Source organism: Lotus japonicus, chromosome 4 (assembly GCF_012489685.1).
Source record: "Lotus japonicus ecotype B-129 chromosome 4, LjGifu_v1.2".
Taxonomy (NCBI): Eukaryota; Viridiplantae; Streptophyta; class Magnoliopsida; order Fabales; family Fabaceae; genus Lotus; species Lotus japonicus.
This window is the reverse complement of record NC_080044.1, coordinates 69,719,648-69,740,361: the sequence shown is the minus strand read 5'-3', so window position 1 is coordinate 69,740,361 and position 20,714 is coordinate 69,719,648. Positions and strand designations below refer to the sequence as shown.

Below are 20,714 nucleotides of genomic sequence, written 5' to 3'. Positions count from 1 at the left end.
AAAGAGACAAGTTTTGGGTCGTTCTCCACCCCTCCCATTCAGCCACCGTCCACTGAGAGCTACTACTAGCAACCCACACCCCACTTTCATTTTCCACTGAGAAGCACGAAGCGAAGCCCCTCTCACCGTCTTTGAAATCTGAATCTGAATCAGAGAGAAACAGAGAGAGAGAGAGAGAGAGAGAGAGAGAGAGAGAGAGAGAGAGAGAGGAAACTCTTGTTTCTGCATTTTGTCAAATTCATGGATCCCACAACCAAAATAATAGCAGCAAACGAAAGGGGAATCGGTGGGGGTGGTGGTGGTGGTATGAGGTAGAGCGGAACAGACTCAGATGATGGCGCCATTTCCCTCTTCTATCTCTTGTCCTCCATCTGGGTTGCGGGTGGGGTGGGGTGGGTTGTGATGGGTTCTGGGTGGGGGTGGTTTCTGTCGTGGGTTGCAGGTGAGGGTGGGGTGGGTTACGAGGTGGGTGAGTTTCTGGGTGAGATGTTGAAGATGATGACAAGGTGAGCTGGGTGCTGGGTTTTGGTGGTGCTTCTTCTTGCCTAGATCTGATCGCAAGGTTGTTCCTCTCCCTCTCCTCTTCCTCTTCTTCATCTTCTCTTTGTGGGCTTAGTTTCTGGGTGGGGTTGGGGGTGAGGGTGGGGTGGGTTGCGATTGGTGGGGGTGGGTTTCCGGTTGGGGGTGAGGGTGGCGTGGGTTGCGGTGGGTTTCTGGGTTGGTGATATGGTGTTGATGATTAGATTTTTAAATTAGGTTTATTAGATTATTAGGTTGTTTAGTTTAGGATTATTAGATTAGGTTTTTATTAAGTTTTTTAAATTTTTTTTCTGATTATTTTGTTGACTTGGAATTAAAAATTATTTTTTTAATTAAAAAAAAAACTTATAAAAGCCAGGTGTCACTGATGACTAGGACAAAATTGAGATTTGGCCTTAATTGAATTAAAAAAAAATTCTTAGGGACCCAATTTGATGCGAAAATTTTACAGGCCCTGAAACTGATTCCCTTTACAATTTCAGGGGCCTTCTGATGTATTAAGCCTAATTTTTTTTGACAATATATCAAGTGCGTCTCAAAAGCACTTTCTCCCATAGATATACCAGGTGCTTCTCAATAGCACATCCAAAATCACGATGTATCTCTTCAAATACATCAAGTGCATCTCCAAAGCACTTTATCACAGATATATCAAGTGCGTCTCAAAAGCACTTTGTCTTGGTACATTAAGTTCGTCTCAATAGCACTTTCTCAAAATACATTAAGTGCATCTCAATATCACTTTTTCATGATACATCAAGTGCGTCTCAATAGCACCACCATAACTCGCTATGTATCTTTTTAAATATATCAAATGCGTCTCTAAAGTACTTTATCTCGAATACATCAAGTGTCTCTCAATAGCACTACCAAAATTGGCTATGCTTTTCTTTCAAAAACCATCAAGTGCATCTCAAAAGGACTTTATAATAGATGCATTAGATGCATCTCAATAGAACTACCGCAATTAGCTATGTGTCTCTAAAAATAGCATTACCTCACGTATGAAAATGTACTGCATAAGAGTAACCATACAGCTTAGTTTGACCAACAAATGAGTATCCGCCGTATTTTCCTCTTTGTCAAGGCTTAAGGTTCATCCTCCTCGACGTATCCAAGACAACGTTCTTGGTCAATCCTTTAGCAAGATGATCAACAATTCTTCTTTCACTGCTGACACACTCAAAGAAAACCAAATGATTTTTAATAAATTTCTTAACAACAAAAATCTGAGATGTAATTATTCTCTCTATTGCAACAAGTATCGTTGTTAGCAACTCAAATTGCTTTTCGTAAACCACAAACACAAGCACAAGCACAAGCACGAAATGTATCATTCATAAAACTTTCAGGATCTCTATATTCAAAAATAATAGTATCATTCAATCTCAAGATTTTATAGGCAACACCATCATAATGAGCATAACCAATAAAACAACATGCTTAACACTAATGTTCTAATGTTCTAATGTTCTTTCTTTTAACATATGACATTTTCACTTTACCCAAAATTGTTATTTAATAACTAAAAACAGGAAGAAAAAAAAATATTAGATGTTTTGGATTTTATTTTGAAAATAATTGCTACTTTTTAAAAAAAGAAATAAAGAAAATTGAGTCGATTGGTCTCCACAGACACAGAGATAGAGATTGTTTCAGTCTCGCACGCATGCTCATGCTTTCCGTCTCAACGACGCCATTGCAGCCGGTGATTTATCGGATCGATCTTCCTTCACGATTCGTAGTATTGCTTCCTTCCTTCCTTCCCTGTTCCTCTCTGTCTCTGATTTTCCCTTCCTTTTCCTTTTCCTTTTCCATGTGCAGTGCAAGTGCAAGTGCAAGTGCAACACCATTCAATTCGATTTCCAATTCGCTTCAACTCAATTAAGCTTCGCAATCGCACCTTCATTCATCCAATCCAATCAAAGGTTATTTATTATTCATGTAATTATCCTCTTCATGCTTAATTCAATTCTATTTTTGGTCATCGAAACCCTAATTTCACATGCCCCATGATTGAGCTTCTCTTTTGATGCATTCTCGTAATTTCCTTGCGTGATTGATTTTTCTGCATGCAATTCGATGCTTAACATCACTTTTCCCTCAACTTTTGATGCCCCAATTCACTTTTGGTTTTGGAAACTTTGATCATAACTTTTTTTTTTCAAAAGCTGTTTCCCTTTGCTGATTTACTATCTATTCCTCGTGCCCCTTCAATAAAGTTTGTAACTTTGGAACGTTTTGTTGCAGTTTTGGATTGCATGCAGTGTAGTTTGGTTGGTGTATGGCATCGTCTAATGGTAAAGTAGCGTACGCTTCACTTTCTAAGCTAGAAAAGGAGGACGCCCACTTTGGTTATGATGATATGAATAGCTATAGCGAGTCTACGTGGTCTGAACCCAAGTCTGGTGCCGCAACGTTCTCGAATCAAGAGAAATTGTATCAGTTCCCTTCGGAGGATGATGACTTGTTTGATGGAGGTTATGAATCAGAGGACGATGCTTATGCTCGTCGTATCACCCCCTCTAACATGCCTCCAGAGGTGAACTTGAAGAATGTACTTGGTGGGATCTGCGCTATTTTGACTGGGAAAAACAAGGCTCCGAAGATTGCTGTAAATGAGCAGCTCCCGATTTCGAATGTGTCGTTTTTTGACTCTGGGAATGATGGAGATATTGTCCATGCGTCCGTGTACTCACCGAGTGCTCCGCCTCTTTGTCTGCCAAATGGGGCTGATTATAGTTCATACAAGGAGGTCTTAGAAGCTGAACCCCCTGACTGGCTCCCGGATAGTGCTACTACTGTTTGTATGCAGTGTACTGCTCCATTTACTGCACTTACCCGCGGGAGACATCATTGCCGGTTTTGTGGAGGGATTTTCTGTAGGAATTGTACAAAGGGGCGGTGTTTGTTGCCTGTTAGGTTCAGGGAAAGGAATCCTCAGAGGGTTTGTGATTCCTGCTATGATAGGCTTGATCCTTTACAAGGAGTTCTTATCAACACCATTAGTAATGCTGTGCAGCCAGCTAAGCATGATGTCATGGATTGGACCTGTGCTAGAGGGTGGATTAATCTTCCTATTGGTTTATCTATGGAGCATGAGATATATAAGGCATCTAATACATTGAGAAGCTACTGTCAGGTTTGTTTGTTTTTGTCATTTCATTTAAATTTTCATTGAGCAAGTCACTTTTTTTAGTCTCATTCCGAAGTCCATGGATAGAATTTCTTTTATTGTTTATTTGTGTTTGTTTGGGCGGTTGCTACTTGCTAATGCTATAAAGTACCAACTTATTGCAGAACTGTTATATCTGAATAATAGTATTGTAGTAGTCCTGTTTTGGATTAAAATTCATGCATCAGCTGCTTCATGTTATCCATCAAGTTTCTAGGTATAAGATTTTCTGAATATATTAAGCTGCTTTTATATAAATACTTTCATATATGGCAGGTGGCCCAATCAAATCCTGAAAGGTCCATCCCTTTAGCTGTTCTTAAAAGTGCTCAGGGCCTAGCAATTTTGACGGTTGCCAAAGCTGGTGCACTGCTCTCTTACAAGCTGGGTACTGGTTTGGTTGTTGCTCGAAGATCAGATGGATCATGGTCTGCACCATCAGCTATATTCTCCCTGGGTTTAGGATGGGGTGCTCAGGTAAAGAGAATATATCCAGGTTTAGTTCACGTGTATAAATTGTATCACTACGGTTATGATTACTGCTTTGGCTTAATTAAAAAAATGGAGAAGAATGTAACGACTGGAGGTGTGCCATTTTGAAATTTACGCTCATTTAGAATTTCCTTTGTTCTTCAATTTTGATTGATCTATGAATATTCTTTCTGTGACCTTATTTATATGAACACTCATGCATGTGTTATAACCATTTCTAAGCTATCAATTAACTAAACATCACCCTTCTAATAATAAGTCAGTAGAAAAGATAAAAAAGTCTACACGGTTGTGTTTGTGTGGTTATAATTCATTTTTGACTGATGAATAAATGCTTATCTTGTATTCCCAGATTGGTGGTGAGCTTATGGATTTTATAATTGTTCTCCGGGATATGAAAGCTGTGAAGACATTTTGCAGTCGCATGCATTTTTCTCTTGGTGCTGGTTGTAGTGCTGCAGCAGGGCCTGTTGGGAGAGTGCTTGAGGCAGATATTCGTGCTGGTGATAGAGGCTCCGGCATGTGTTACACCTACAGTTGCAGTAAAGGTAGTGATATTAAAAATGTTCTGCATATCTGGATTTTCTTTTTACATGAAATGCAAATGAAAATTTTAATTTAAGTTCATTTAAATGCATGAGTCATATTTCGACTTTTCACCATGTTAGTATCCAAATTATGGCTTTCAAGTTTAATATAATTTCATTATCTGATCTAAGATGTTGTCAAATCCATGTTATGTGATAACAGTGCTAATATTATTTATATACTAACCTAGATATCAAGTTTAAGAAAACTAGAATTATTTGTGGCCTGAAGTCATTTGTTGGGGCTTTATCTTTTTTTCCAACACATTATAGTGTCATTATTTTGCCTTTATTATATACAGTGTTGAATCTGCAAAGCGTTAAGATAGTTCTTTGTCTAAATGGCCTAACTTTGTACTTGGCATTGCCTGAAACATGGCCTGGTCTTTCCATCTCCTTGTTTGTGAAAAGTCAAGGTACTGATTATCAGGAAAAACATGGGTACCATAGTAATGCAATAAGACTAATAAGCACATTTCACTATTGTGACTATGCTACTTTATTCATTTTCATTGTGTGCTTGCGCCTTCTACTTGTAATATTCCCATGATTAATGTCAGTGTTGGTAGAATGATGTTTGGAAATACAGCTAACAACACGGAATGTTGCCAAACTGTAGGAGCATTTGTGGGCGTCTCATTGGAAGGGAATATAGTTGCAACCAGAAGGGATGCCAATTTGCGCTTTTATGGTGATCCTTATCTCACCACCTCTGATATTCTACTTGGGATGGTGGATAGACCAAAGGCTGCTCAACCGTTGTACGCCAGTCTTCAAGCCCTATATTCCAGTTTACGCTACTAGCCCTTGTCCCAATTTCCAGTTGCAGAATTGCACTTGTCATTCATAGCATGATTGGTTCTGCAGAGTCTCGTATTCACATTGTTCTGTTTTGGATTGTGTTTCCATGCCATCACCAAATACCAATCCAAATTTGCAAGAGTGACAAACACTGCCCGTTGTATATACAAGTTCTAGCTTGTGCATGGAGTTCTGAAATGGGATTCTCATTGCAAAGTTGAAGTTGTTTTTATATTTGGTTCATTTGGATGAGGGATCTATGCGCTTATAATTTGGTTAAACATTATATTTATTTCAAATGATGTAAAAAGTTCAATACTCAACTTATATTGTGTATGATATTAGCCATAATTGTACATAGACAATCAATAATTATTTAACTTGTCGAGGATTTTCCCTGGGACTGAATTTTTAGGATGGTAATACTTAATTATTTGAAATCTGTTGATACCCACATGAAAATAAGAGTGCTGAACATGATTTGATGCAGAAAGGTTACACTGTCACATGGACGACAAGGCTTGGGAAGTCTTCTTCATAGACAGCTGTCTCATATATCTGAACTTTTCTGCTTTTCTTTTTTTGCTTGATAAAAATATTTGTGGCTACTATATTATGCATCAGTGTCACTGTCATGGATGTCTTAATAAATGGAGGGATCGGGTACAACTGTATAAGAAGGTGGAGGAAGGAACTGGACCAGTAAATAACATTATTTTTTAAGACTTCATTTATATTAATGTAAATGTAAGTTTGATGAGATAGGAAGAGAAAAAAAATCTCATATGTGAAGGGGAGAAAAAGGTTAAAGATGTTACTGTATATCAATCACCACTCAATAATTATTGGTAAAATTCCAGGCTGTTCAGAGGATAACTATGGTTTGATTCTGACTTATACCTACATGATTATTGGTTGGTCTGTAATAGAAGGACACGTTTCCGCTATTTTAGAGAAACTCGAAAGAGGGAAATTCGGTGTGCAAGAAAAATGGAAGAAATTAATATATCAAACTTTCCTCTTAACAAAAATATTTTGTCTTTATCTTATTTTTCCCCTGCATTAAAGGGTAACATACTAGCTGCAAAGTTGACTTTGAAGCTTCCATTCTTCCTATCCTATTCTCTAATGTTTGTTTATTGACTGAAGTTCGAAATTTGGCACATTGCCAACTACCAAGTTTGATCCTGCTGTTGGCACTCGGCAGATCTATCTATCTCCCATCAAGTTTTTGTTTTCAAGAAAAACTAAATGTATTCATTAAGAAGAAAAGTGATCATCAGAGTGCATTAAAGCGAGACCCCAGCTGAACGTCATCCATCCAAACCATAATACTCAAAGAAAAAGAATGCTTAGCTAAACTATCTGCCACAACAATACTAGTATGATGAAAAAATCCTAAAAGAATGTCATATAAGAAAAATTCCTAAAAGAGTGCTTCAACGCCACAAACAACTGAAAACAATCTGTCTCCATAAAATCAAAGTGAAAGCAGAGGTCATGAGCTAACGCTCACCGAAAGTCAAGGAACTCAACTAAAACAGGAGAAAAGGTCTCAACAAGAGAATGTGTCGTTGCTGCTAAAACCAAGCCATGACAATTACAAGCAATGAGACCAAGGCTAATCTGATTTGATGTTGAGAAAGAGACATCAAAACTGATCTTAACCACATTACCAAGAGGTTGATGGCTCGACGCCAAGATCCCGACTACTCCAAACTAGTATGAGATTGCAAAGAAACCACATACGATCGCGTATAAACCCGTTACTACTAACATTTTACAACTCTATAATGTGATTTATAGATTTTTTTTCCTTATATAAACCCGTTAAAGAAACTATGATAATTGCTCTTAAAAATTACTTTCATGAGGCTTACACTTATTGTCTTTAACAATAAGGATTTTCTTGCAAGGCAACAATTTGCTACAAATTTTTGACGAGCCTTATATTTAGTGGTTCATATTAATTCACAAAAATGTTGAAATTGACTCAAACTTTTACACATTTGTTATTTCACGGCTGCAAAAAACAACAAATAATCTGAATTTATATCTTCATTCTTACTAGGATGTAAGTTACCTTTCACTAAACCAACCCTTGTCGGTCAATAATAAGATTTATAGATTTCCTCAAGCACTGAAATTGACGTCCACAAATTTATATAGTTATAAAATTGAAGTCCATAAATTATTGCACTTTCTACTTATGAAATCTATGGCAATTGAGTTGATTAGTCAAATTTCTAATGTCAAAAAAGGAAACAAAGATAGAAGGTGGGTCAAGTTTCTCGTGACCATAATAAGAAAACATAAATTTCATCAACAATAATCGTGATCACAAGACAAAAATAAAATTATAAGTATACACAATAAGTGTGAGAGTAAATGATGTCAATTTTTTTTGTCATTAAATTATAATTAAAGAAAACACGTGTAATTGTAAAAGATGGTAGATTTACATGCGTGGCGGTTGGTTAACATTTCTTCCAGAAAAATCAACTTTAAACAAATATAATTAATTAAATAAATTCATATTCACAAAATAAAATAAAAATAAAAATAAAAATAAAATAAACATGTGGCGCCAAGTAAATAGACATTTTTTTTTCTATTTGTTTTTTTTTTTTGGTGTGACAGACTCTCTCTCTGTCTCTCACACACTGTGTTTCTCTTCTCAATTTCTCATCAATCATTCAAAATTTGTTAATCTCTCACTGTTTGTAATTATTGCAGTGCCGTTTTCTGTAGATCTGGTTGCAGTTTTCTCAGCTCTCAATAAGTTGTTGAGGTTGTGGGTTGGTGTGTGACGGAAAGGGGAACATTTCGGAACAAGCTTTTGTCTTGGTTCGTGTTTTTGCATCTGTTCATCGTTTTGAATTCAATTTGCTTTCTGGGTATGCTGGGAAATTCAGCCATTCAGCTGATTCATGGTTGATTCAGTTAGATTATGTTGTCTGAACTGGGAAGATGGGTGGTTTTTTGGTACCATAGCTGTGCCCATTGGCCTTTGCCCTTAATCTGAAAAATACCATTTGGTGACTACATCATGCTATTTGTTCCATTTTGCAATTTGTGAATTTAGAAGATGCAGGTTTATGTCAATTTTTTAAGTGATATTTCATATTTGGGGTTTGATGATTTGAGGGCTTTTGGGAACTAGCAATTGGAGTAGTTGACATAATTAGAAACATTACAAGCCAAGGTTTCCAGCTGTTAATAGCTTTTTAGGTTCAAATATTTTTGTCAGGGTTGATGTTTTTGGTTGTGGACAAGATTTTTTTAGCAGTATTATGCTTATTAGTTATTACTATTCCATTATTATTTGATCAGCATTAGAACTTAAAAAGTTGATTTATTAATGTTATTGTAGCTATTGATTTACCTTTGATTTGATTCCCAGTTCTTAACTCTCAGAATTAATTGGTTTCCTCTCATACTAGTCTAGTAGACTAGTAGTATATAACTAGTATTGATTAAATGGTTATTCTTATTTTGTAATAATTCATGATGGCTGGATTTGATTTGATTTGATATGGTAATGTAAGTTAGTACTGGTTTCCCCTAAGTTTTGATTTCTGAAGAATATTTATTTATTTACTTACCTGCATATGCTTTTGACCAGGATCATGGGCCCAGATACATGGAATGTTAACAAGGCTGGTCAATGAGGAACTCAATGAGTGGGCTCAGGTGGAATCACAGTCCATGGGCACCCCTGAAAAGAAAGTATCTGACTTCATTGATGTAGTTAGATCCTGGATCCCCAGACGGGCTGATTCACCAAATGTGTCCAGGGACTTCTGGATGCCCGATCAGAGTTGTAGGGTATGCTATGAGTGTGATTCTCAGTTCACAATATTCAACCGCAGGCATCACTGTCGAATCTGTGGTCGAGTTTTCTGTGCAAAATGCACTGCCAATTCTATTCCTGTGCCATTGGATGGGACAAGTACTGGTCGTGAAGATTGGGAAAGGATTAGGGTTTGTAACTTTTGCTTTAATCAATGGCAGCAGGCGGTAGCAACTGTTGATAATGGCACTCCTTCAGCCACCCCTTGTCTCAGCCCTTCACCATCTACAACAAGCTTGGTCAGCACTAAGTCTAGTTGCACCTGTCATAGTAGCAGCACTGCTGGTTCAGTTCCTTACTCAACCGGGCCTTATCAACGTGTACCATATAGTCCACATCAGTCTTCCGAAATGAATACAGTAACAGATGAGCAAGAAAATTTAAATTCTGGGAGCACAAATCCCTCTGCGGATGTAGAGAATTTGTCTTCTAACCAATTTAGTTATTGCTTCAACAGGTATCTGTTTCTCTGATGATTAATTATTTGGGGTTGCTGGATATGATTTGTCTTTCTGTCGCTGCTTTTCGATTTCAAATGGGAGACCTTTCCCCGTGGCGTTTGGTGCTCGTTTTGGGGGGTTTTTGGTGATGATGATAGGGGTTGTTTGTTTGTCATTAAAGCATGCGATTATGCTTGTGGGGTTTGTGATTGAGGTCCTTGTGGGTTTTTTGATTTAGTGGTAGGGTTTTTGCTAGCTTGTTTTGTTGGCTTGGTCAATGTACCCATGTTGAGAGGGGTTGTTTTTCAACTTTCTACATATTTCAATAAATTTTTTGCTTTCAAAAAAATAAATAAATTTGTCTGTCTCCTAACTATTCGGTTTCATTTGTGCCCTCCCATTTCTACTGCTGATGTAAGCATCTGTATCAAGTAAAAGCAAAATCAAGGATGAAAGTGAGCTAGAGTTCTGATCTATTGAGAATATTATCTTACAGAGATGAATCATAGTTTTGCAAATATGTGTTTATGTATGTGCGATGAGCTGTGGATTTTATATGGATCTGCAGCAAAATTTTCATGTAAACCTAATGGGGCAGATATATGGTGTGGTTTTTTGTAAATAAAAAGGGGGAGGTGGTGTAGATATGACTCATTTTCACATTTTTTCCAGATGTCATTTGTAGAATCCGATTCATTGACTGTTAGAAATATATTTACTAGCATCTCAATCTGTGATGGTTAATGTAGTTGTTATGCTCAGATATATTTTTTCCTGTTCTTACTTTTATCTTGTTTATTCTTCTGAATCAGGAGCGATGATGAGGATGATGATTATGATGTTGATACTGATACAGAATCAAGGCATTTCTCTCATGCCAATCACTATGACGGTCCAGTTAACATCCATGAGATAGACCGTGTCTATGGACCACATATAAATCATTCTGATGGTGATAACTTTCAGGAAACAAGTTCGAGTTGCCTAACAGCAACACCGAATCTTGATCAAGAAGGCGTAGATGGAGTTCAAGCTCCTGGAAAAGAAGCTGATGAGCATGATCATGATGGATGTGAAACATCTCCCTATCATGAGGAGAGTAGTAATGCGGAGCCTGTGGACTTTGAGAATAATGGACTTCTGTGGCTACCTCCTGAACCAGAAGATGAAGAGGATGATAGAGAAGCTGCTCCTTTTGACGATGAAGATGAAGATGAAGGTAGTACTGGAGAATGGGGATATCTACGATCCTCCAATAGCTTTGGCTCTGGAGAATCCCGTAACAGAGATAAATCAATTGAGGATAGTAGGAAGGCCATGAAGAATGTAGTGGAAGGGCATTTTAGAGCTCTGATAGCTCAGCTTTTACAGTCGGAGGAACTAAGTATTTGTGATGAAGAGAATAAAGAGAGATGGTTGGATATAATTACCACTTTGTCTTGGGAAGCTGCTACACTTCTGAAGCCTGATATGAGCGGGGCTGGAGGTATGGACCCTGGTGGATATGTAAAGGTTAAATGCATAGCGTGTGGGCATCCAAAAGAAAGGTAATGATAGTGGACTACTGGACTAAGAAAAGAAATGTTGATGGACTAACTCTTTAACCTGCATGCTGCTAGAGCTATTATTTTATTATTCTATTTCAGTCTTTTGGTATATTACTTGTGTGTCTGATTTTCATCTTTGTGCTACTGATAGCTCTGCATTACTTATGATTTCTTTCAGAATTTTCCCTGTGCCAGAAAAAATAAGAACTGAGAAATAATAATAATAATAGTAATATCTGCCTCCCCCCTCTGAAGACAAAAAAAAGAAATGAGAAAATGAGAAAAACTATGTGCTGATTTTCTTTTCTTTCTATTCTACATGGATATTTCATATCTGTCAAGGAGCTTTACGCTGCTTAAAGCCAATTTTTTGGACTTGATAGGTGATTCCGTTTTATTGAAGTACAAATGATTGTTTCGTTTCTTCTTTGTAAGGTCCTTTCCTCCTCTTACTGTTTGTCATATGAATTATGGTGGAAAGGACACACAAATAAGAAAAAAGCTGAGTTCATATAATTGCTAGTTCAATATAATTTACATGCACCTTTTGTCTGCTAAAGTGTATAAATTCTTTGTGCTTGTCCGGGGATGGGCTGCTGGGTCTAAGGCAATGTGATGATGGTAGAGTGTGTACTGGTGCAGGGCTATCTTCTTAATAGTAGAAGATACATGTTTTATGAGCAGGCTGGTCGATAGAAAAGTGTGTTATCTACTCCACATGATTCTCATTTTGAGAGAAGGTTTTATATGTTTTTTCATTATTTCTTCCACCTGTCTCTATAACCTTTGATGTTCTAATTTCTATTTCCAGTGTGGTGGTTAAAGGAATTGTTTGTAAGAAGAATGTGGCTCATCGGCGGATGACATCAAAAATTGATAAACCACGTTTTCTAATACTTGGAGGTGCTTTGGAGTATCAGCGTGTTTCTAACCAGTTATCGAGTGTTGACACTTTGTTACAGCAGGTTATCTCACACCCAATCCAGCTCGTAAAACTTGATAATTATATACCAATTGTTTGAGCATCTGAATTATTTTCACTTGGATCTGACTTATATTAGCTGACCCCATCTAGTAGGACAAGACTTGGTTGTCATTGTCTTATTGTCTGACGAAGTTCTGAATTTCATGATCTTTCAACTCTTCTCCAGGAGATGGACCATTTGAAGATGGCGGTTGCAAGGATTGCTGCTCACCACCCCAATGTTCTTTTGGTAGAGAAGTCAGTATCTCGTTATGCTCAAGAATATCTTCTCGCTAAAGACATATCGCTTGTTCTGAATATTAAAAGGCCGCTTTTAGAGCGTATTGCTCGTTGTACTGGGGCACAGATTGTCCCTTCAATTGATCATCTGACCTCCCAAAAGCAGGGTTATTGTGAAACCTTCCATGTGGACAAATTTTTTGAGGAGCATGGTACTGCTGGGCAAGGTGGGAAAAAATCAACGAAGACTTTGATGTTCTTTGAGGGTTGTCCAAAACCTTTAGGTTGCACTGTAAGTTCTATAACCTGACATATTTGGGGACATGGACATCATTGTCAGTACCTACACATATGTTGCACACAGTCTTGAACTTTTCTCTCAGTCCTATATCTTTGTTATCTTGAGAGTCATGGTTTATTATTTATCTCAAATGTTAAGTTCATATATTTCTTACCAATACATTCACATGATCTTAAGATAAAGATAACACAGGTGAAGACCACAAGAAGGGGAATTTTGTATTATGTATGTAGTTATTCATTATTTCTCTTTCAAACAGCGGATTAAATGTTACGCCGTATAACCATCCCAAATGATTAAGCTGGTGATGGAAGAGGGTACCAAAAATCGTATTGAGATCAGCACAAATATTTTAAAATTGCCGCTGCTGAAATTCATTACACAACTTAATGTTGTTGCAGCTACCCCAGTGAATTAAATGATCACAATGAATACTACTTTCAAACAAACAAAAAATCTCGAGCCTTCTGGATTTGATGTTTCTAGTGCTGCTGTTCCTAGCTATGTGTTTTAACTTTTACTTGTTTCAGCACTGGTAGAAATTCAACTTACATATATGCTGTAATCTGTAATTTCTATTTTTGATTGACATGATAAGGGTGTAGATTTAATGTAATTAGCATGGAATATCAAGTTGTAAAGAAAAGTTGAGTTGTTCTGTGGCTTCACTTTCTTACCCTATATGTGTTTATTTTTTTGGGCTTTACTTTGAAGATCTTGCTCAAAGGTGCCAATGGGGATGAGTTGAAGAAGCTGAAACATGTGGTCCAGTATGGAATCTTTGCAGCCTATCATCTGGCGCTGGAGACATCTTTTCTGGCTGATGAAGGTGCCTCACCTCTAGAGTTTCCCTTGAAATCTCCCATAACCGTTGCATTACCTGATAATCGATCTAGTATTGTGAGATCAATTTCAACTATCCCTGGATTTACTGTTACCACTCCTCGAGAACATCAAGGATCTGAAACTATTAAAGAGGTACCAAAATCTAATGATCGCCACAACACAGAAAGAACCCCATCTAGATGCAGTGGGTCCTTCGAAAGATCACAGGTTGGTGACTCCATCCACATGCATGAAGTCTTTGGAGAAGTCACCCGGCCAGTTCAGGATATGACATCTACCCACTGCAATAGTTTCCTCGCAGATACTGATTCTAAGGAGGATGTTAAGAAATGTCCCAAGGAATTTTTTCAATACAGACAAGATGAGAGCGGGGAAATGATGTTGAACAATGATCATATTTCAGATTCTTTTGGCACCTTTGAACCTTCAGTGCAAGAAGGCAATAACCACATCAAAGCTGTAGCATTGGCTTCACATCAAGGAGCTAACCCTGAGCCACCTATTGTAAAAATTGACAATTATAATAATGATGATGATGACATGCTACATTCGAAAGAAGATTTTCCTGCCTCAACTTCTGACCATCAGAGTATTTTGGTCTTTTTATCAACACGTTGTGTGTGGAAAGGAACTGTTTGTGAAAGGTCCCATCTTGTTAGAATTAAATACTATGCAACTTCTGATAAGCCTTTGGGACGGTTTTTGAGAGATCGACTATTTGATCAGGTATTTGTTTTTTCAGATTAATTTTGTATTAAATGAATTTTATTGCCAAAGGCTACCTTGTCACGTGAAAACTCAAATAAGATTAACATTTCCTTATTAGAGTTACACTTGCTGCTCATGCGAGATGCCTCCAGAAGCTCATGTTCAATGTTATACTCACCGCCAAGGGAGCCTGACAATTGCTGTTAAGAAACTACCAGAGTTTCCATTACCAGGGGAAAGGGATGGTAAAATCTGGATGTGGCACAGATGCTTGAAATGTCCTCGTGTAAATGGTTTTCCTCCTGCTACACGAAGAATAGTTATGTCTGATGCAGCTTGGGGCTTATCCTTTGGGAAATTTTTGGAGCTGAGTTTTTCAAATCATGCAGCAGCAAGCAGGGTTGCAAGTTGCGGTCATTCTCTCCACAGAGATTGTTTAAGATTCTACGGGTACGCTTCATGAATTGAATCTATGATAAATGGGGTATGGTTGAATATTATAATGAGCAAAAACTGTATAGAACTTGAAATGCATTCATTGTTGGTGCTTTTGTTTAATTAGCTATCACTATTCATTTAACAATGTATTCATCTACCAAGTCTAAAGTATCATAGAAGGATAATTTGATAGCGCCCCCTGTTGGCTTATTTCTTACTGGAATGGTTATGCACTGTACTCTGGAGAAATCGGAAATATTGCTGTGCAGGTTGCGACGTCCAATGCCTCCTCAATCCTCTTCATTCCTGCATGCTGCAACTTCTCCATGATTCATGGATTTCTCTATTTGCCTCCATCTTCCTCTTCTGGTCCTCTATCCTTTTCTCCAAAGCCTCCGGCGGGGCTTCATTCTTGACTAGGGATGGAAAAGGGTAGGATTTGGATACAGCACTAGAATAGTTGTGCCCATACTTGCAACTAAGAAAGGATCCATACTAAGATCCAAACCCACGTGAATAGCAACTTTGATGTCCATACCAATACCCAGCTGGTGCCTATGTACCCAAACTTGGACATGTCACCTGTTACCTACATTTAAATTAAATGAAATCTGTTGTCTCTTTGTTTCATCCTTTTTTTTGACAAACCAATAAAATAAAAATGCTATTTTATTGCTAAACTTAACTATGAAAAACTAACAAAACAAAGAACATTGACTAAAAGTTTAACATGTAACTCAATTTAAAAAATATTTCAAATCTTAAATATAAAACATTGCGGCTATGTATATTTGTGTGCCTGTAGAATATGGTTGTGTGTGTGTGTGTGGGGGGGGGGGTACTAATATACTGTAGCACCCATACAGGCACATTTTTGTGGTAATCAGCAAGGCCCATATCCATTAGGACCATACCTATTTAACTGGTAAAAATTCTAATTTCTCTCCCATGCGTTTGAAAGACCTGGTTCTCTTCTCTCTCTCTCTCTCTCGCCATCTGAAGACAACCGCACCTGCTATTGTGTTCTCTCAACAGTAAGATAACTACCTTTTACCTCTAGCTATTACTTAACAGTACCCAATGTGATAACAATACCAACAGTTATATGGCTAGTATGTTGTGTTCAGTTAAAGTGTATTCTGGTTCTTTATTGTTCTTCTATTCTTCCTAAAGTAAACTTTCTTCAATGGAGGTTTATTAACAGGTCACCCTGGGGGTTCAATCAGGTTGCTATGTTTTGGGGGTGGGTATGGGGTCAGTATGGCTGAATCACTCACAATTTTAGATTGAAATAGGGCCATCCTTCTTTGAAGTCTAGTATCAAACTATCAATAAGGCTTGATACTGAACTGTATCACTTAAGGCTTTGAATCACTTGAAATACGCATGGGCCCAATAAAAATGACATTCACATCCAACTTTTAATTGTCTTTTTGAATCATTATTTTCATTGTGCAGTTTCGGGAAGATGGTTGCCTGCTTTAGCTATGCTTCAATTCACCTACATTCTGTTTTTCTTCCCCCACCTAAACTTGAATTCAACCATGATACTCAAGACTGGCTACAGAAAGAAGCGCTTGAGGTTGATAAGTTAATCTTAGTTGAGATACAGCATCCACTTCTGAGTGCTTCTGTTTATGAGATCATTTTTCTTGTCTAGCAGGTACATGACAAGGCTGAAATACTTTTTAGTGAAGTGTGCAATGGTCTACATCAAATTTCAGAGAAGATTTCAGGTCCTATGCTGCAGGAGGGTGGAAATATTGTGGCAAAATTTAAGCTCCTAGTAGCTGAACTTAAAGGAATTCTGCAGAAAGAGAAAGAAGAATTTGAGGTGGGTGGTTTGAGACTTTGAGATTGCTTGCCCCTTTATCACTGACTCCCCTAATCCCCTCCATCTTCCTCGAAAAAAGACTTCCCAAATGATGGTGAAAAATTTCAACTGCATTTTTTGTTCTTATATAGACCTCCACTTACTATCAAGATTAATAGATATATTAATTGGGTTCGTTTAAATTTTGTTGATTTTCCTTGCTTGACTAAGAGGTGATAATACGTTGATTCTTGGTTTCGCATTTATCATGTTGAATTATTTAGGACTTGTTACAAAAGTTGCTGCATAAAGAGCCCAAAGCTGGCCAGTCTATGGTTGATATTCTAGAGCTCAATAAATTGCGCAGGCATATCCTTACTCATTCTTATGTTTGGGACCGGCGCCTTATATATGCTTCCAATCTAAGTAAAACTACTCTCCAAGAAGATTCAAGGAATTCCTATCTGAAAGAGAAGTCAATTAGTTCTAAGGAAAAGGTTGCTGAGAAAGATGCGGCTTCTAGGTTCACAAGAGGCCATAGCAGTTGTGACTCTCTTCATTTGGAAACAAAGCCTGATGGAAACCTTAATTTAGAAAACACTAGCCGCCTTAACCAGTCTGGTGAAGTGATTAAAGGCGAGGACAAAGGTAAAGACAAAAGTCATGATAAGGTTGATCTTTCTCTCTCTGGTGGTGCAAATGTCAATGATAAATCTAACTCTCTGGAGTTTGGAGGAGCTGGAAGGAGGGCTTCGCCAGAGGGGGGATCTCCTACTGTTGCTAATTTATCCGATACCCTTGATGCTGCATGGACGGGTGAAAGTCACCCTACAAGTTTATCATTCAAAGAAAATGGTTGTCTTCCTCCTGATTCAGCAGTTGTGACAGTTCATTCACCTGTGGCAAATATAGTTTCAACAACATCAAATTCTGATAATTATACTGCTGATATAGGTGGGACTGAGACAGGGCACATTAAGTTGCTTCCCAAAGGACTTGATGCTAGATGGAGTGGGATGCCTTTTGCAAATTTGTATTCGTTCAACAAAACATCTACCGTCAATACACAGAAGCTTGTTGAGTACAACCCAGTCCACATTCCATCATTTCGAGAGTTGGAGCGCCAGATTGGTGCTAGACTGCTTCTGCCTGCTGGTATTAATGACACCATAGTACCTGTCTATGATGATGAACCCACTAGTGTTATAGCACATGTACTCGTGTCAATAGATTATCACATACAAATGTCAGAATCTGATAGACCTAAAGACAGTTTAGACAGTTCAGTCTCATTGCCTCTCTTTGATTCAACAAGTCTACTTTCTCTTGGCTCTTTTGATGAGACACTTACTAATACTTACAGAAGTTTTGGCTCTTCTGATGAGAGCATGCTATCCACTTCTGGGTCTCGGAGTTCGCTGGCTGGGGATCCACTCTTATACACAAAGGATTTTCATGCAAGGGTTTCTTTTGCTGATGATAGCTCCCTTGGAAAGGTGAAATATACTGTAACTTGCTACTATGCAAAGAGATTTGAGGCTCTAAGAAAAATCTGTTGCCCTTCTGAGCTAGATTTTGTGCGGTCCCTTAGTCGTTGTAAGAAGTGGGGGGCTCAAGGAGGAAAGAGCAATGTTTTCTTTGCGAAAACCCTGGACGATAGATTTATTATCAAACAGGTTACAAAGACGGAGCTTGAGTCATTTATAAAGTTTGCTCAGGCTTATTTTAAATATTTATCTGAGTCAATCAGCACAGGAAGCCCAACTTGCCTAGCAAAGATTTTGGGAATTTATCAGGTATATTTTGTTAAATTAACTTCTTTTCTTATAGCATATAGAATTTTAACTAATGCCTCTTTTTGTATTTAATGTTTGTAAATTTAGGCTTAAGAGTAGTGTAATCTATTTAGGATATGTTTTCATATTGACCATCAGGTGGGAGTTTCTGGATCATTAGATTCTCCAAATATTTTTTGTGAGATTCATGTTCAATCTTATATTCTAGAATCTGTCACATGAGTTCAATCTTGTATTTGCATAATGCATCACAAATTTGGCTTGAATCTTTCCTGTGAAACAGCTTTTCCTGGTGCAAATGATTGATATATTTTTCAGCTCTCATTGGGTGTGCTTGTGTGTCTTTCTTTTCATTGAAGGTAACATCAAAACATGTCAAAGGAGGGAAGGAAACAAAAATGGATGTTTTGGTTATGGAGAATCTTCTTTATAGGCGTAACATTAGACGGCTTTATGACCTTAAAGGTTCTTCTCGATCAAGGTACAATCCAGATACAAGTGGGAGCAATAAAGTTCTGCTGGATCAGAATCTCATCGAAGCTATGCCAACCTCTCCAATATTTGTGGGGAACAAGGCAAAGCGGTTGCTCGAGAGGGCCGTGTGGAATGATACAGCATTCCTTGCAGTAAGTTTGATTGCCCTTTTTAACTTTATGCTTTACAAGTAGGATTCAAGTATGTTCATGCTTGACAGCTGCATTTATGTTCAGTGCATATTTGGAAACCTTTCTACAATTGTTTCTATAACTAAAATGAATTCAAACAGAATTGATTCTGAGGAAAGAGTAGCTACTTTCCAAATGCGTGCAGAATGCACTTTTCATCGGCTTCCTTTAGTACTTAAATTTCGGTGATGTAACATTGTTTTTATATATTGTTGCAGTCAATATATGTGATGGACTACTCATTGCTGGTTGGAGTGGATGAGGAAAAACATGAGCTGGTTTTAGGAATTATTGATTTTATGAGACAATATACATGGGACAAGCATCTTGAATCTTGGGTGAAGACCACAGGCATCCTTGGAGGACCCAAGAATGCTTCTCCAACTGTTATATCACCACAGCAGTACAAGAAACGGTTCAGGAAAGCCATGAGTTTATATTTTCTCATGGTGCCAGATCAATGGTCTCCTCCAGGTTTAAACCCCACTGGCTCCCAATCTGATCACTGTGATGAAAATTCCTGAGGGGGTCCATTTTGATTGATTTTGCATTATGTAAATGTCAAAGATTCCAGCTTCATCCCATTTATACCAGCAATTTTTGTCTGCTGCATTGTATTTATGTGATGCATGGTGCAGCTGTTATTTTGTGTCCATCTAGAGAACATCGAAGGTGCACCTTTGAAAAGGGTATGTTGGATCATGTCTATAAAGGGTAACTGTACAGTGAAATCTCAAAATTGTATATCGTGTATTACATCTCTTGCTTTGCGAGTTGTCTTTAGATTTTGATTTTTAAATATTCATAATTTAAGTTTTTCGGAAAAAAATAGTTATCATTTGATGTACTTGATTTTTAATTGATTTTATGTGTCCTGAAACATCCTGTTAAAAAAAAAGGTACAGGAAATAGAAAAAAATATATATATACATATATATTTAATAAAGCAAAAACTTATAATAATAATAGTTAAAAAAAAAAAAAAATCTAACCTAACCCCATAACCCACGCAGCCCCACACCCACAATTGCTTAAACCGTAAAAAAAAAAGCAATTCTTTTCTCTCTCTGTGCTCGTTGCTTTCTTTCTTCTCCTGTGCGCAGCTTTGGTTCTTTTCTCTTCTCTTCAATTTTCTTTCTTCTTCAAAGGAAACAAAATACTACACAATACCCCCACCATCAAATAGACGTTGGTGAAGAGAAATTATCTTGCAAGTGGAAAAGATGTTGGGCATGGTTTTGGGAGATAGGGTTTGTGCTAAAGAATGAGAAGAGTACCCACCGCTTCACGATTACTCAGTCGGGTTATTGAGGTATATCTATCACTTATTGATTTAAAGAATGATATTATAGTATATGTTAGACTTGAGTAGGATTATTTTAGGGGTTTGGGTACATAATTGGGGATTTCATAGTTGCTCACGGGTAGTACGACATAAGATAATTGTTGCTGAAGGTTTGAAGTTGATTTTTGGTGTTCAGATCTGCCGGTTAGTGGTTCGTTTGGTT

General features: G+C 37.6%; 2 protein-coding genes across 4 annotated transcripts; both read left to right on the top strand.

Moving 5' to 3' along the window:
• The first annotated feature begins 2,108 nt into the window (after positions 1-2,108).
• On the top strand, positions 2,109-5,993 carry LOC130711339 (uncharacterized). Of its 3 annotated transcripts, none has more exons than XM_057560911.1 (6): positions 2,109-2,248; positions 2,365-2,468; positions 2,791-3,682; positions 3,992-4,192; positions 4,560-4,755; positions 5,414-5,993. In XM_057560911.1, the coding sequence occupies exons 3-6, from the start codon at positions 2,825-2,827 to the stop codon at positions 5,596-5,598; spliced, it is 1,440 nt and encodes a 479-aa protein (XP_057416894.1). In that variant the 5' UTR covers positions 2,109-2,248; positions 2,365-2,468; positions 2,791-2,824; the 3' UTR covers positions 5,599-5,993. The 3 variants fall into 3 exon arrangements, with proteins under 3 accessions (XP_057416894.1, XP_057416896.1, XP_057416895.1); XM_057560913.1 differs by having other exon boundaries at positions 2,365-2,484; XM_057560912.1 differs by having other exon boundaries at positions 2,166-2,468.
• A 2,225-nt stretch (positions 5,994-8,218) lies between these two features.
• Positions 8,219-19,989, top strand: LOC130710199 (1-phosphatidylinositol-3-phosphate 5-kinase FAB1A-like). Its single transcript, XM_057559381.1, has 12 exons — positions 8,219-8,442; positions 9,221-9,905; positions 10,701-11,435; positions 12,247-12,400; positions 12,587-12,931; positions 13,655-14,512; positions 14,613-14,944; positions 16,391-16,514; positions 16,596-16,766; positions 17,030-18,541; positions 18,901-19,167; positions 19,425-19,989. Exons 2-12 carry the CDS (start codon positions 9,244-9,246, stop codon positions 19,728-19,730), a joined length of 5,466 nt encoding a protein of 1,821 aa, XP_057415364.1. The 5' UTR covers positions 8,219-8,442; positions 9,221-9,243; the 3' UTR covers positions 19,731-19,989.
• Positions 19,990-20,714: the final 725 nt, after the last annotated feature.